This window comes from Phoenix dactylifera, chromosome 5 (assembly GCF_051530095.1).
Source record: "Phoenix dactylifera cultivar Ajwa chromosome 5, Ajwa_hap1_PhDact_Kaust_v1.1, whole genome shotgun sequence".
NCBI lineage: Eukaryota > Viridiplantae > Streptophyta > Magnoliopsida > Arecales > Arecaceae > Phoenix > Phoenix dactylifera.
The window spans coordinates 7682543-7696834 of record NC_143194.1 but is presented as its reverse complement, the minus strand read 5'-3'; the positions used below and the strand labels follow the sequence as shown (position 1 = coordinate 7696834).

Genomic DNA, 14292 nt, shown 5'->3' with positions numbered 1-14292 from the left:
AGAACACAACATAGAATTCAATGTTATACATGGAGTAGCACCGCTTTACATCATTGAGTTTCTCGCAAAAGAGGACAATGGATGTCCTTCTAGGCTAAGGACTCCTTCAATCCCAATGTGAGGTGTCAGATGAGACTTCGAAAGACTTTCAAAGTTAGGTAGGCATAGTACCAGAGCCTCAACCACTTGATGCCTTAATGCTCGTTCACTAGCTTCGGTCCAGTTAAAGTATCCCTTCTTCATGCATTTAGTGATCTCAACCAACACAATGTTGAAGTTGTGGATGAACCAATAGTAGAAAGTAGCCAACCTACGAAAGCTTTTGATTTTGTGGAAGTTTGTGGAGATTGGCCATTCAATAGTTGTTTGGACCTTTATGGGTCAACCTTGATGTCGTACATAGAGACGATGAACCTGAGTAAGGTTATCTTAGGTTGTATCCAAGTGCATTACTTCAGACTCATATACATTTTTTTATTACCAAAGGTTACTTAGTGATGAGAGCTAAAAGTTCTATTAAGACTAACAAAAGTGTGTGCGCACGCTATGTATTAGAAGCTAGAAGTTCTATTAGGGCTAGTATTAGGTTGTACCCAAGTGCATTTCTTCATATTCATGTACATTTTCTCTCACCAGAGGATACTTAGTGATGGGAGCTAGAAGTTCTATTAGCGCTAGCAAAAGTATGTGCGCCCTTTATAATAGGAGTTAGAAGTTCTATTAAGGCTCGCAAAAGTGTATGCGCATTTAGTGATGGGAGCTAAAAGTTCAATTAGTGTGTGCGCACACGTGCTTAGTGATGGGAGCTAGAAGTTCATTTTGTGTGTGTGTAGAAGTTTAGTTAGTGTGTGTGAGCGCACTAAGTGATGGGAGCTAGAAGTTCTATTAGGGCTAGCAAAATGTGTTTGTGTGTGTGTATATGCAAGTTAGAAGTTCTATTAGGGCAAACAAAAGTGTGTGTTTCTATACATGTGCGCACGTGTGCTTAGTGATGGAAGCTAGAAGTTCTATTAGGGCTAATAGAAGTGTTTGTGTATCTGTTATCTCTCATTTCAGTTAAATACATAAATAACATAGTGAGACCACCTAGTTGAAGGAACTATATAGCTAATTTTTTTTGAGGAAAACCATATAGTTATAATTGATTTTTATTTCTTCACTTTTGATATAATTAATTGTATTAATTTGAGTTGAAAAGACTCTTTGCCCATGGTCAGGTTCTAGTTTTCTACTAAAGTTTATGTTGCCAATCAGAAAGAGTCTGAAGGTGTCTTTTTTAAATTTTTTTTTTTTTGCAAGGGAGTCTGAAGGTGTTATTGTTCTGTAAATTTTTGATTCCATTACAACTCCCCTAAAGGTGTTAAAACATCACTCATTATCAGTTTCTTACTAATTTATTATTCATAAAATTATCAAAAAATAACATTTTGCTGATACGTTGAAGTTACCTGTTTTAATTCTTTCTTACTTATTCTTCATAAAATTGTGTTGAGACGCAGAATCTAATTTTATGCTTGGATCCGGCTCACCTTGAAACGGAAAAAGTCATCATTATCAAAAACTAAGGTTCCATCACTCCGGTCAGAACTGGAACATATGAAATCTGATTGACTTGACTGTTGTAAACCCAACTTGATGTATAAAATGAACATAGTCTCATCAAAAAAATTCCAGTTGTATTGATGTTAGTGAGTATTGAATGTCAGCTTTCTATGGATACCACAAAGCCCAAGCTTATTGAACATTGCTAGGTGTACACTTAGTCTACCATCTAGTATTCACATGAATAATTTTTGTGTCAGTCTCTTGAGGCATTTTAAAATGAATTTTAATGTAAGATAAACTTTACACAGTACTAGGGACATTTATCAGAAAATATGGTGTTCCTTGTTTTGCATTAGCTATACTTGGATTTAAGAATTTGATTTATGGCAATGTGAATATCGAAGGGCACTAAAAATTATTAGATAATTTGTACCCAGGAAGGGGGCCAGTGTACCAGTTTGGGATTTCGACAATATGACACCAGAATTTCCATGTTCGATCCCACAGTGCACTATTGAAATGTAATGCAAAATTAGAACTCCAAAACTTTGTTCTTTCTTTATCTTTGTTTTTCATTTGTTTTGTGGTTGTTTTTTGGTTTCTTACTTTCTACAATGATTTTTTAAAATTTGGTTAGGTTTTTATGCCTATGATTGGGTATATGCTACCATACATGGGATCCAAGGTTTGTTCTTCTTCCTCTCTTTTTCCCTTCCTCTTTTCATCCAACATTCCAATGCGAGAAAAGGGAAAGAGAGGGAAAAGGGGGGAAAAGAAAAAAAGAAAAGAAAAGTGGTCAAATTCTATTAGCTAAGTTCCAGTTAGTCTTGGATCAACTGAGTGGTTGCAATTGCCGCCCCGCTTGGTATCCAAAATTGGACAGAAACAGGAAGTATGGTTCAGAGTTGTAGAGCAATCCTAGGACTTGGTCGAGCACCAGCCTAACACTATGTATGAACCAGTAAAGATAGAAAGATAAATCCTTGTATTTAGATTTATCTTTGTGCTCTAATTGGATTTAGTAGAATATAACATTATATACCCTAGAGTGTGCATGTTTTTTCCCATTTTCCTTTTATGCCACCAATTTTGCACGAAAAGTTATTATTTTGAAAAAAAAAAAAAGTTCCTTGTATGTATTAGCAAATAAAACGTCATAGTGCTTTTCCTTTCTTAATATTTGTTTCATCTGTATCATTTTGATGTAGAAGGTAAATGGATATGATTCTCTTTATTCTACCTATCTTGATTCTTGTGATTTTAAAGTAATAGACTTACAAATCTTTAACTGCCAGCGTGGAGTCGGTTATAGAACGCTACAAGAAGACCAAAGAGGAGCATCATCTCGTTATGAATGCAAATTCAGAGGCTAAGGTACATTTGGAGCTCAAGTACTTTTAAATACCATGCCCTAAATAGTTCGGTTATAATCTTTTCTAGTGCTCATGCTTTTCCAATTAGTCTTCACAACCATTTGACATGAGTTTCTTTTTTATTATTCTCCAACCATTTCGAAGCTAAAAGTGACTAAATGGCCAATTATCATAGAACATACATCTAATGCTTGAGTTTCCTCCTGCTGCTTGAATTGATATACTTAAGAAATTTCACAGCCTAAAGCATCCTCTTCATTTGATGTATTAATAGCTTAAGAAAATACCATGAAAAAGGGGCTATTTTATCATAATTAATTAAGTAATCATTTAATGGCTTTGACATTTCTTTTACTAAATCAAACATAATATAGAAAAATATATGCTATTTGACTATACTTTTTCAAAGCATACCAAGGTAGAATTCTTGGATCATTATAATGGACTAATCTTTCTGTGATATTAGAGTAATATTAAAAAATATCATGGATGATGATCGTCATTCAGAACTTCAAGAAGGACCAATTGATGGAATGGAGAGTTAGCTTATTGTAAGTATCATTCTTGTAAGTATCATATTCTTGGCACATGAGAACTCTCGTATACCTAGTTCTGCGTACAAGTCACAACTTGGCATGGACGGTCTGTTCCTCTTTTACCCAAACAACTTTGATCACTAATAAGAGCTTTCACAAGATCTGACAACATGCAGACCTTTAAGATGTCAAACCAAACATTATGAATCAATTTTCAATTGATCGAGAGATTTGAGATAATATCTTTGATGTGAAAATAGAAAACTACAAACATAGAGGAGAAAACAGCAAATTACCTAGAACTGAACGAGAGATCTATCTCAAATGGTTATATTGGGTCAAACGTGAATACTACAACGATTCCATAGACAAAGCAGTCAAAAGCTAAGTTACATGGCCTAAAATACGAAGCAGAATAGTAAACTAATTCACAACTAAGTCTAATATCTAGACACTAAGAACATAAAGAGACAACGATAACATGATTTGACAATGATATATTACTTGCACGTAGTTCTAGTTCTCCCTACGGCGCAGCCATTTGCCTACCGAATTTGACCTAACCCAACATATATCTGCCTTCTTGTTTGCATCAATTCTGGATCTGAAAACCTTTTGTGAGTTTTACTTATACTCATTTTATAACCATTTCATCTTATTATAAATTTTATATTCCTGTGTAATTTTTGGTGAGCTACTTTCTGTGTTCTGAAAGCAGCATGGTGGTTTGTGAACGAAACTAGCTATATGTTTGCATGTAATCATTCTATCTTCTTAAATGCAGTTGTCTCACTTTTTGATTATCCGAACTGCTTCAAACTGAATCCTTTTTAATTCACTCAAATATGGGAAGCTTGATAATTGCTTCTTACGCCCACATGATCCTAATTATCATCACCCATTTAGTGGTCAATACTGCTAATTGTCTTCCATACTAGAGTTAAACAATTATCTTTTGAAGCATTAACTCTTCAGGTGTTACTGTGTTGTCATTAGGAAATAATATTACCATGTAGAGAGGCGGTCTAAGAATATTTCTTATGGGAGTTCGAGTGAAATTTGCATGGACAAATGGACAAGATTCTCTTGACAAGCTTCCAAGAAACTAGGCCGTTAATTCAAATGGTCCTAGGTGGATTAATTGATTTAGTGATAGTGTTACTTACGAATGTAGCATCATTCAAAATCATCAAGGTGTTGAAACCTTAGTTTACGAAATGGACTACTAAGAATTGAAATAGATCAAGAAAAGCTTTTGGTGTTTGTTGGACAGTTATCAAAGATTACCAAATTGTTTGAAGTAAGTTTTTTGGATATGGTATAATGCTTGGAACGGTACTCGCCAGGACCATAGTTTTAAGAAATAAAACATCAGAAGAGGGAGATGAACCTGCTGAACCTAATTTAAACCTGCTTGCCATGGGCTAACTTGACAATTATTGAGTAGGCTCACTTAAAAATTTTTTGAGCAATCAATTTAGGGCATCATACAACTAGAGAAGATTCATCTTCTGGGTTCTGGATCAAGGATAAATTTGTGAAATCAAAGAAAGGTACTTCACTTTTAGGAAGAAAAAGAAGAGGGTAGAGGGGAAAACTTACAAGAGACATCTTTAAGGTTGCAGATAAGAGGAGGAAGAATTACAAAGCAAAGGATTTAGAGAAATGAACAAATGGATATGAAAAGTTAGCTGACAGTGTTCGAGGAAAGCTTGACAAACTATGTCATGCAACTTCACATACATCTGGTCATTTCTATTGAGTTAGGTTCTCATGTGGCTATCACATTTGGTTGTGCGTTAAAGAAGGATCAGATCAAATAAAGGTCCCTTTGGCCCATTTAACCCTTTTTACTTCCAACGACAAGAAAGACAACTAATATATTTCGAGCGCAGAACGAGAATTTTCAAAAGTTTGAAAAAGCCACCTTTTAAAACTAACTTGGAGTAAATTATTCCACCCTATAGGGTGGAGTAATCTATTTCTGGGTTGGGAGCAAGTAAACCTATTTCATCTGAGTTGACTTACTCTGCAACCAAACATAGCCTATGGTTGGAGTAGCAATGTCTTATGAGGAGACTCCAAGAGATTTAATATGTTTCCGATTTAGTTGCAAGTTGGGGGCAAAATGTCTAAATTCTTGAATATCTGATCGCTTTTTCTCTTGCTCACTATATCTTTTTGGTTTGCCAATAAGATCTTGCTTATATCTAGGAACAGCTGTTTTTCTCTCCGTTAATAAAGAAAAGTATGACAGAAATCTGCTGCTGCACGGTGGTGCAGACAAGCTTAGATTCTATTTTGCTGACACTTTTTTCTATGATATAATTAAGGAAATTTAGATTGTCTAGGAAGCTTCATGCAGAGCAATCAAAACCTTGAATGGTTGAATCTATAATAGGAATCATGTAAGGTTTAAATATTCACCAGAAAAACAACCAGGTACTGAAATTTTTGAATATTGACCACATACCATATTAATGAACATAGAACTATGCAGAAATTGCACCCTTTATTAGTCATGCAGAATGAACAAACATCCCTACAAATAATGTATGAATATTTATAGGACTTTAAGGCAGACTCCACCCTCTTCCCCTCTTCCTGTTGACAGTCCTCATATCCAATATTTTTGCCTGTGTTGATTTTTTTCTGTGGGGTTCATTTGCTGGGGCTTGGGGGGTGGTGATACAACAGATAATTGACAGAGCACCATAAGTGTGAGAATAGCTCACCTACTATTTAAGAACCAAAACATTCAAAGATCATCGCAACATTCATCAACAAGATTAAGTAATCAAAAAGTTCGAGTCGAGAACTCCTAGTTTACATCAGCAGTAAGTGATCTAATATATGTTAGGAAGTATTTAACCTTGATGCTTTGAATCTTGAGTTCCACTAAGTTTGAAGCAAAGTTGGTGCAGCAAACTTCGAGTATATGTGATCTGACTGAATGTTTCTTTCCTGAACCTGCTGAGTGTAATATTATTCACTCCAAAGCAATAATCCAGTACTTTAAATAATCTGTTGCATGGGCTAAACTTTGACCATTGTACTCACTAGTTCTGGAAAAAGGAGGCAGCAAGCTTGAGGCAGCAACTGCATAACTTGCAAGAAAGTTATCGGTATGCACACTTATCTTGCATAACATACAAGTTTTTAAGCATTATTCCTCAAAAGGCATTCATCTCAAAAATAAGAATATTGTCATAGGTGGTTTAGATTATTCAGCATCTTGTAACATGTATTTATTACTTTTATTTGACGCTAAAATGACACTAGCACATCACATGTCCTAAAATTCAAACAGATTGGTAGTACTAGAAATGGGAATGGCAGACGGGAAATATATCTTCGGCAATAAGTTACTTAAATTTCCAATGTACTAAGACCTAATCACCTAATACTTAAAAGATAGTACTAACAATGTCTAGATATCAATTCCAACTTGGTGTAATACCATAGAATGAACTAGAAATTGGCATCCTTTACACTTGTCATCTCAAAGAAGATCTAGCAAGCTTATATCAAGCAACACTAGTAGAAATTGAAATACAAATGACTTGTATATGCAACCATGTGTATTTGTCTAGCCCATTGTCGGCCAAATCAGACCGAACCGACTTATTCAGCCCGTACCGAACCAACTGAAACCTGCCAGAAAATTGGGTCAGCTAGAATATTGGATTCAGTTCTGGCCCCAAACCAACTGGAACCGGCCAGGAAATGCCTGAACCAGACCAAACTGGCTTGGAAATGGTCAGAACTATTCGGAACCGGCCGGTTCCATTCGAACTCGATGCGAACCATCCGGTTAGCACCGAGTCGACCAAGTTCAGAACCGGCCCCCCTTCTCCTTTGCTTGTTTTGTTTAAAGAAGGTGTTGGACCAACACCTCCTTCTCTACTTCGTTTAGTCTTAAAACGCCTAAATGACTCCCATTCCTTCCAATTTACGAAATTACACTAATTTAACATGATTGAAGAAAAATCTAAGCTTAAATAAGGTATTATTCTTCTCTCCTATCTCATTTCCTCTATTTTTATTTTTTGAGCTTGAAAAAAAGTCCAAAATTTGCAAAATAAAGGAAGATCATGCCAAAAATTTTTATTTGGACTTAATTTTATTATATATTATAGATCTACAGATGATCTACATAATGACATGAAAATTTTTAATTTTTAGATTATATACAATTTTTAAAAACTAAAAATATATTTTTTATTAAAAAATAAAAAATATAAAAAATAATTCTTTTTTAAAAAATATAAAATTAGAAGCGTATTTAGGGGCATACAAGATATTCTTTAGCAAAATTTAGGATCTATTTATTTAAGTTTCAATGCGATCATGTGCCCAATGGCTTTGGTCAAAATTTTAAAAAAAATTGAGAAATAAGTAGTCTTTGATGCGTACCCATGAGCCTAGAAAAATATATGTAGCATCTATTATTAGGTTTTACATGAATCTAAGCTGAAATTAATTTTTTGAAATCTTTATATTTAAAAATTATTTTAAATTTAAAAATAACTAAAAATATATAAATAATACTAAAATTTATAAAAATTAGTAGTATGTATTACATAATTTAGAAGTAATTTCTAAAGTAGAAAACATATTTTTCTAAATTTATGATATTTAAATATATTTTTAAAAGTAAAAAATTATATAAATAAATAAATAATATAAAAATTAGTATTATGTATTAGATAAATTAGATGTATTTCTATGGTAAAAAAAATTATCTTCATCGTAACAAAATTTTACTATTTTTAAATAATTGATAAACTGACGTACTTGATAAATCTTCAAGAATGGAGCCATCAAGAAAAAAAGAACCAAAACGTGACATTAGTTGCTATCATGGGCAAATGCTCTTGGGTCGGCACCATTGGAAGTGCAACTAATACAACATAGAGTTTAAGAGAGGAAGAGCAATCAGATTGAAGCAGCACTTAGCTAGTGGTTATCCTGACGTATCTATGTATCAGAAATGCCCACAGGAGGTTTGGTAGAGCTGATGAAAAATTACTTCGCTAATTTCAGAGCAGCGAAGGAGAGGATTTCCAAGAAGAAGGCGAAGGTGGATGACCGAGCGGCAGAGCCACCTTCTTATCACTTTAGAGAGCCAAAGGAGGCGTTCGCTCTAGATGACGAGGCACGGATCCAAGCTGCCACGAAGGCAAGCCTGGATGATCAGCGGCAGCAGGATCAAGTGGTCAGGCATAGAGCTCGATTTAAGCCCTCATACTATGAATCGAGCTCTGATTTAGCAAGCAACAGGGAAGATCCAGAGTTCAGGAGGACCTCCTCAGTCAGAGAGGCCATCAGTAGAGGCGGGAGTCGTATTATAGCTATGCTGGAAATGTTTGGTAGCAAAAAGAAGTGATCAGAGAGATTCCACCAAGAGCAGTGATCCAAGATTTAGATCGATATGCCTTCCCAAGCAAAGATTTGAAGCAGCAGAGGGTTGACACAATGCTGAAGAAGGATAGATAGCAAGCTATTGGATCTTGTTTCACTTCAGCCACATTCTAGCCAATATGGTAAACAATACGTATTGTAGCTCTACCATTTCTGCCATGCAGGTTGTCGATGCTAGTGTAGATCATCTAGGCCCGAAGGACATCTACGGTGAGCTTCTTGACAATAATAAGAAGCTAGAGAAATGGATTGCCTTATGCAAGAGTAAGTGGCCCATATATGGACTGGCGGTGATTTGTGACGATTGGACTGGTCTTACTAGGTAGAGCATTATGAACTTTGACATATTGTAATATGAAGATTTCTTTCACAAGTTAGTTGATGCTTCTGATCAGGTATACAATGCCACATACATTCTCAAATTGATGGAGGAGGTGATTGACCAGGTAGAAGAGGAGAATGACGTGCTTTATAATGAGCCACAATATAAGGTCGCTGAGGAGATCTTGATAAAGCGGTGACCATATATTTTCTAGACCCCATGTGCTGCACATTGTATCAACCTTATGTTGATGGATATTGTGAAAATTCATAGGGTACAATAGACAGTAAAGACAGCCCAAACCATCACTAGATATATTTATAATTATATATGGGTCTTTCACTGATGAGGAGATATGCAAGAGAAGAAATTTTTAGATCAGAAGTCATACAATTTGCTACCAACTATGTTGCATTTGATAGCATTCTTGAGAAGAAAGCAGCCCTACGTCAGATATTTGTCAATTCCGAATTATAGAAAAGTAGATATCCGAGGGTCGGCACTGAAGGAACCATTGTCGAGGACTTGGTGACGAGGCAAATATTCTAGCAATGGGCCACTACGATAGTGAAGGCTATCAGACCATTGTATGAAGTGCTTCGGGCCATGGACAACAAGAGGTAACCCAAGATGGGCTTCTTGTATCACATGATGAAGAGTAACGATTCAAACCAAGAAGGCAGATCTGACGTATGCCCAAAAATACATCAACATTATTGAGTGGTGGTGGGACTATTAGATGGGTAGGGACTTACATTTAGCAAGTAAGCAAGAATATTGAAATAGACTGCTCTTGTATTTGTACAATATTACTAAGACAATAACAAACTCTATCTGTAGCATATTACTTGAACCCTCGGTTTCAGTACATCATAACTGGAATCGATTTGGATGATGAACTTTTGGTCGTTCTATGTAATGTGATTTACAAGATGGAGCCTGATTCAAAAGTTGCGGCCCTATGTCTAGAACAGTTAAATTAACTTAAATGACATGTGTAAGTTAACTAATATCTTCCATTATTAACATATTACAATACGGTTCTTTTTTACAAACTAAAATATTTAGAGAGGGTACCGACAGTTTTGGAGTCTCGGCAGTTGTTGTAAGTAAGAAAAGTATGAATCCAAATATTTTGCATATCAGAAAAATATTTATCTGGCGTTAGATGGTTATTAATATGACATTATCTTTTATACAATTTTTTTTAATATTTTTGTAGCTGAATGGTGGATTCATTTTGGTTTGTTCACAAAAAAATTTAAGCGGCTAGCTATTCGAATCCTTTTCTAGACGGTCTTCTTGAGTGGCTGTGAGCGCAATTAGTCCACCTTCGCCCTCATCCATAACAAGTAGATGAACCGTTTGACACAAAAGTACCTCAATGATCTTGTATATGTTCACTACAATCTGAGATTGAGACTGAAGTACATTCAGAAGAAAGTGGAGCTAAAGTACATAGATTCAATCCATAGTACTTTCATTGATGATAAGGATGATCCTATGATCGGATGGCTTGTGGGCCAGCATCAAGAGCAAAAGCTTGATGAGCGAGGATCGTCTCCATGATCGGCTAATTTCATAGCTAGCGAGGCTGGGGTCGATGCAGGACAATGGGCAGAGAGCAATTTTACACGCTTTCTTTTAGCTGATCAGCTACAACCACAGGAGAGCCGGTCACTACATAACTCCTTATTTGAGACATCTTTTTAGAGATATGATTAAAAGATGCTTAGACGAGGCCACTACGCTAAACGGTCAACTTGATCAGGAAAACAACATACATCCTGCCAACATAGCTAGGCAGATAGTGACATAAGGGTAAGCAGGCAGAGAGTAATACAAAAGATAAGCGTGCAGAGAGTAGCACGAAGGATAAGTAGGTAGCGAGTAGCACGAAGGGTTAGAAGGCAGCTTGCTAGCACACCAAAAAAAAAAAAAACAAAAAGCACTTACAGGCCCAATGAAAAGTGTAGAGGAGTCAGTTCACTCAGATTCAGAGACTAGAGTGGCAGTTCCGGTGGTCATAGATCTGCTGGCCAGAGAAAGATAGAGGACATGAGACCACTGTTTATAAGACAATCGCAGGAGTCTTTGATTCACCGATGAGCCTCAGTTTCGCATGCTACAAGGATAGGGACCATGGTGCACAATCTGGTGGAGCCCGTAAGGATCCAATTGCATATAGGAGACGGGCTCTTCGAGGTCACTCAAAAGGACACGACGCAATTGCAAATGATCTTATACGTAGAGTAAAATCTATAAGCGTATCAAATTTTGAATCATATACTGGATCCTATTATCCACAGCCATAGGCAGTCTATGATCCATATGGATACGAATATGGATATGGTACATCTGAGGCATCTTTCGGTTACTACTATCCTACGTAGCCCAAAGCATCTTACGGTTCAGATTTTGCTGCTGGTTTATTCGAATGGGCTCCTTCACAGCTGTTTTATCATCCAATTTATCAGGCAAAGGACACCTCTCAAAGCCAGAGCTTCAGCGAGAGATCCAAAAGTGCTTATAACCCAAGCATGTTCCTTATGGAATGAACATACAAGACTACAACACCACTTGGTTGGAGGGATGGGCTGATGTGTCTCCTGACTATGCTAATGATTCGGATATCTACAAGAGACATCGTCACTAGATAAAATTTTAGATATTGTTATATATGTCGTACTTTAAATACATATAATTGATTTTATTATTTTATATTTTTTACCTCACTACTTGATTTAAGAATATTTTATGTTGCTTCTTCTAGCATGCAACATCTCAATAATCATTTTATGATTTGTATCCTTTTAAAACAATATGATACACTATTTAGGTTAAATCAGGATCATAGAAATATCAAAAAATATTAAATTAGACTTAAAATTATTGAAAATTTTTAACAAGATTGATTACCAATTTAATCAACTTGAAAATTTTAAAAAAATAAGCATGCTGGTACGAAATCGGCACGCCCAAGCATACCATGTGTCGGTACTGTACCAAATTGGTACCGTACCAACCCGTCCACCGACCGGTATAGGTTTTGGTATTGGTTCAGTGGACCTTGGTCTAGCCAATATAGAAAAAAAATGTAGAGGATTATTTCATATATCACATGTACCATTAAAACACCAGTTTCAATAATTGCAGGCAGTTGATGGGCGAAGAGCTTTCTAACCTAGGTGTCAAAGATCTACAAAATCTAGAGAACCAACTAGAAATGAGCCTACGTGGTGTCCGAATGAAGAAGGTCTTGGTCACTTTTGCCTAATTCAGTGTTAACTTGATGGCCTTTCTAACAATGGCAATTTAATGTATTTCTTTTAACTCTTACAGGACCAACTTTTGATCGATGAAATTCAAGAGTTAAACCGAAAGGTTGGAAAACATGTTTTTACCATCATCTCCTATCCTAAGCTTAAAGTGATGCCTATCAACTGCATGACATTTCACTGATTCATTGCAGGGGAAGCTTATTCACCAAGAAAATATGGAACTGTACAAGAAGGTAGAGCACATTCATCAAGAAAACATGGAATTACAGAAGAAGGTATTGAATAAGAGTACAAATAGACTTGATACATCCACAGTGAAACTTCAGTAATGAAATCTTTTTTGGATTCTGACTAATGGTAAATCATGTAAGTTGTAGTATAACAAAGCTAACCATCAAATGTTGCATCTCAGGTTTCCACAATGAAGGGGACAAAAGGAATTGATAAAGGTCCAATTGTTCCCTATAGTTTTAATGTCTCAGAGGATGCAAATGTAGCCATTCATCTTGAACTAAGCCAACCACAACTGCAAAAAGAGGGGGGGCAAGCTGCAACACCAACGCTCGGGTAATTTTTCTTTCCAAAAGTCAAACAACATAGATTTTTTTAACTACCATTCTAATCACAGAATATTTCACTGATTGCTGCAGCAGGCTTCAATTGCATTGAGAAGATGATGCACAAATCAGAGGTGGTTCCTTGTGATCCTTCATTAGTGTAATTATAACGGTTACAACAGCATGCTACTAATGATAACCCATGATGTACAATGAAGAGAACGATATACTCACAACAGTCATTCATAAATGGTGTGAAACAATCAGACTAGCCAATAATTATTGTAAAGCTATGTGATGGGAATTGCAACGGATTTCAAATCTACACAGGGCAAGCAAAGAAACATGGTGCCATAACAAGAGCTTCATGAGCATAAGCATTAATGGCATAAGCATTTATAAATAGGTTCATATAAAATCTTACGCAATCGAAAGTCAACAAAAGAGAAACAGGATGCCACTCAGAAAGGGGCACCAGAAAGATGGGGCCCTCAGCTCTAAACGACGATGTATGCAGAACTAATGGCATAAGCATTCGCATATAAAGTCTTCGGTGATGGAAGATCAACGAAGAGAGAAAATGGAACAGGTCTAGGTCACCAGAAATAGACTAAGTAAAATAAGACTGATACAATAGGAGAAGACATAAGATCAGAAAGAGCATAATATGGTAGATCTACAAAGAAATTATTATCATGAGAAGTATGCAAATGCCACGTAGCAGCATATAACATCTGTACTCTTTTTGCAGAACGTTCAATCCGAACAAACACAAATAGTTGATAAAAATCAAAACTTAATCCACTGGACAGGAGGATGAACAACATGGATACAGAAAAGAAAAAAATAAAATGTGAGTATGGGAGGTAATGAAGAAAGAGTCTCCTAGAGAGGGAAATCTATAGTAACATACAAGACGCAATTGAATGTCAGATTACAATAGAAAAACTTTACTCCAAAAATTTAAAATGCAGGGGCGAATAGAAAGACCAAGATGGTTCTTATGTTTACTGCTACCATTTTATTGATGCCAAGATGATAGGTTTGGTTTAGTAGCTTGGAATAGTTACAGGAGTAAGACACCATTACAAGGGGAAAAAAGAGATTTACAAAGAATTGAAAAACAGAAATAACAATATTTTTATACATTTTGCACATTTTAGAATTTCATGGTTCTCAATATGTACAAGATCACCAAAATAGATACCATAATGTCTACTTCCATATTTAGATGGACATTTATTTGAATGCAGC

General features: G+C 35.8%; 1 protein-coding gene across 2 annotated transcripts in view; it reads left to right on the top strand.

Annotated features, from left to right (window-relative positions):
* LOC103706190 (MADS-box transcription factor 23-like) overlaps positions 1-13352 on the top strand; it is a 41235-nt gene extending 27883 nt beyond the window's left edge. For both annotated transcript variants that reach the window (XM_088721536.2, XM_088721537.2), the window contains 7 exons: positions 2841-2919; positions 6518-6579; positions 12357-12456; positions 12543-12584; positions 12673-12756; positions 12894-13048; positions 13132-13352. In XM_088721536.2, the coding sequence (XP_088577662.1) occupies positions 2841-2919; positions 6518-6579; positions 12357-12456; positions 12543-12584; positions 12673-12756; positions 12894-13048; positions 13132-13150 (541 nt within the window). In that variant the 3' untranslated portion in view covers positions 13151-13352. The remainder of the gene's footprint in view (positions 1-2840; positions 2920-6517; positions 6580-12356; positions 12457-12542; positions 12585-12672; positions 12757-12893; positions 13049-13131) is intronic.
* The last annotated feature ends 940 nt before the right edge of the window (positions 13353-14292 follow it).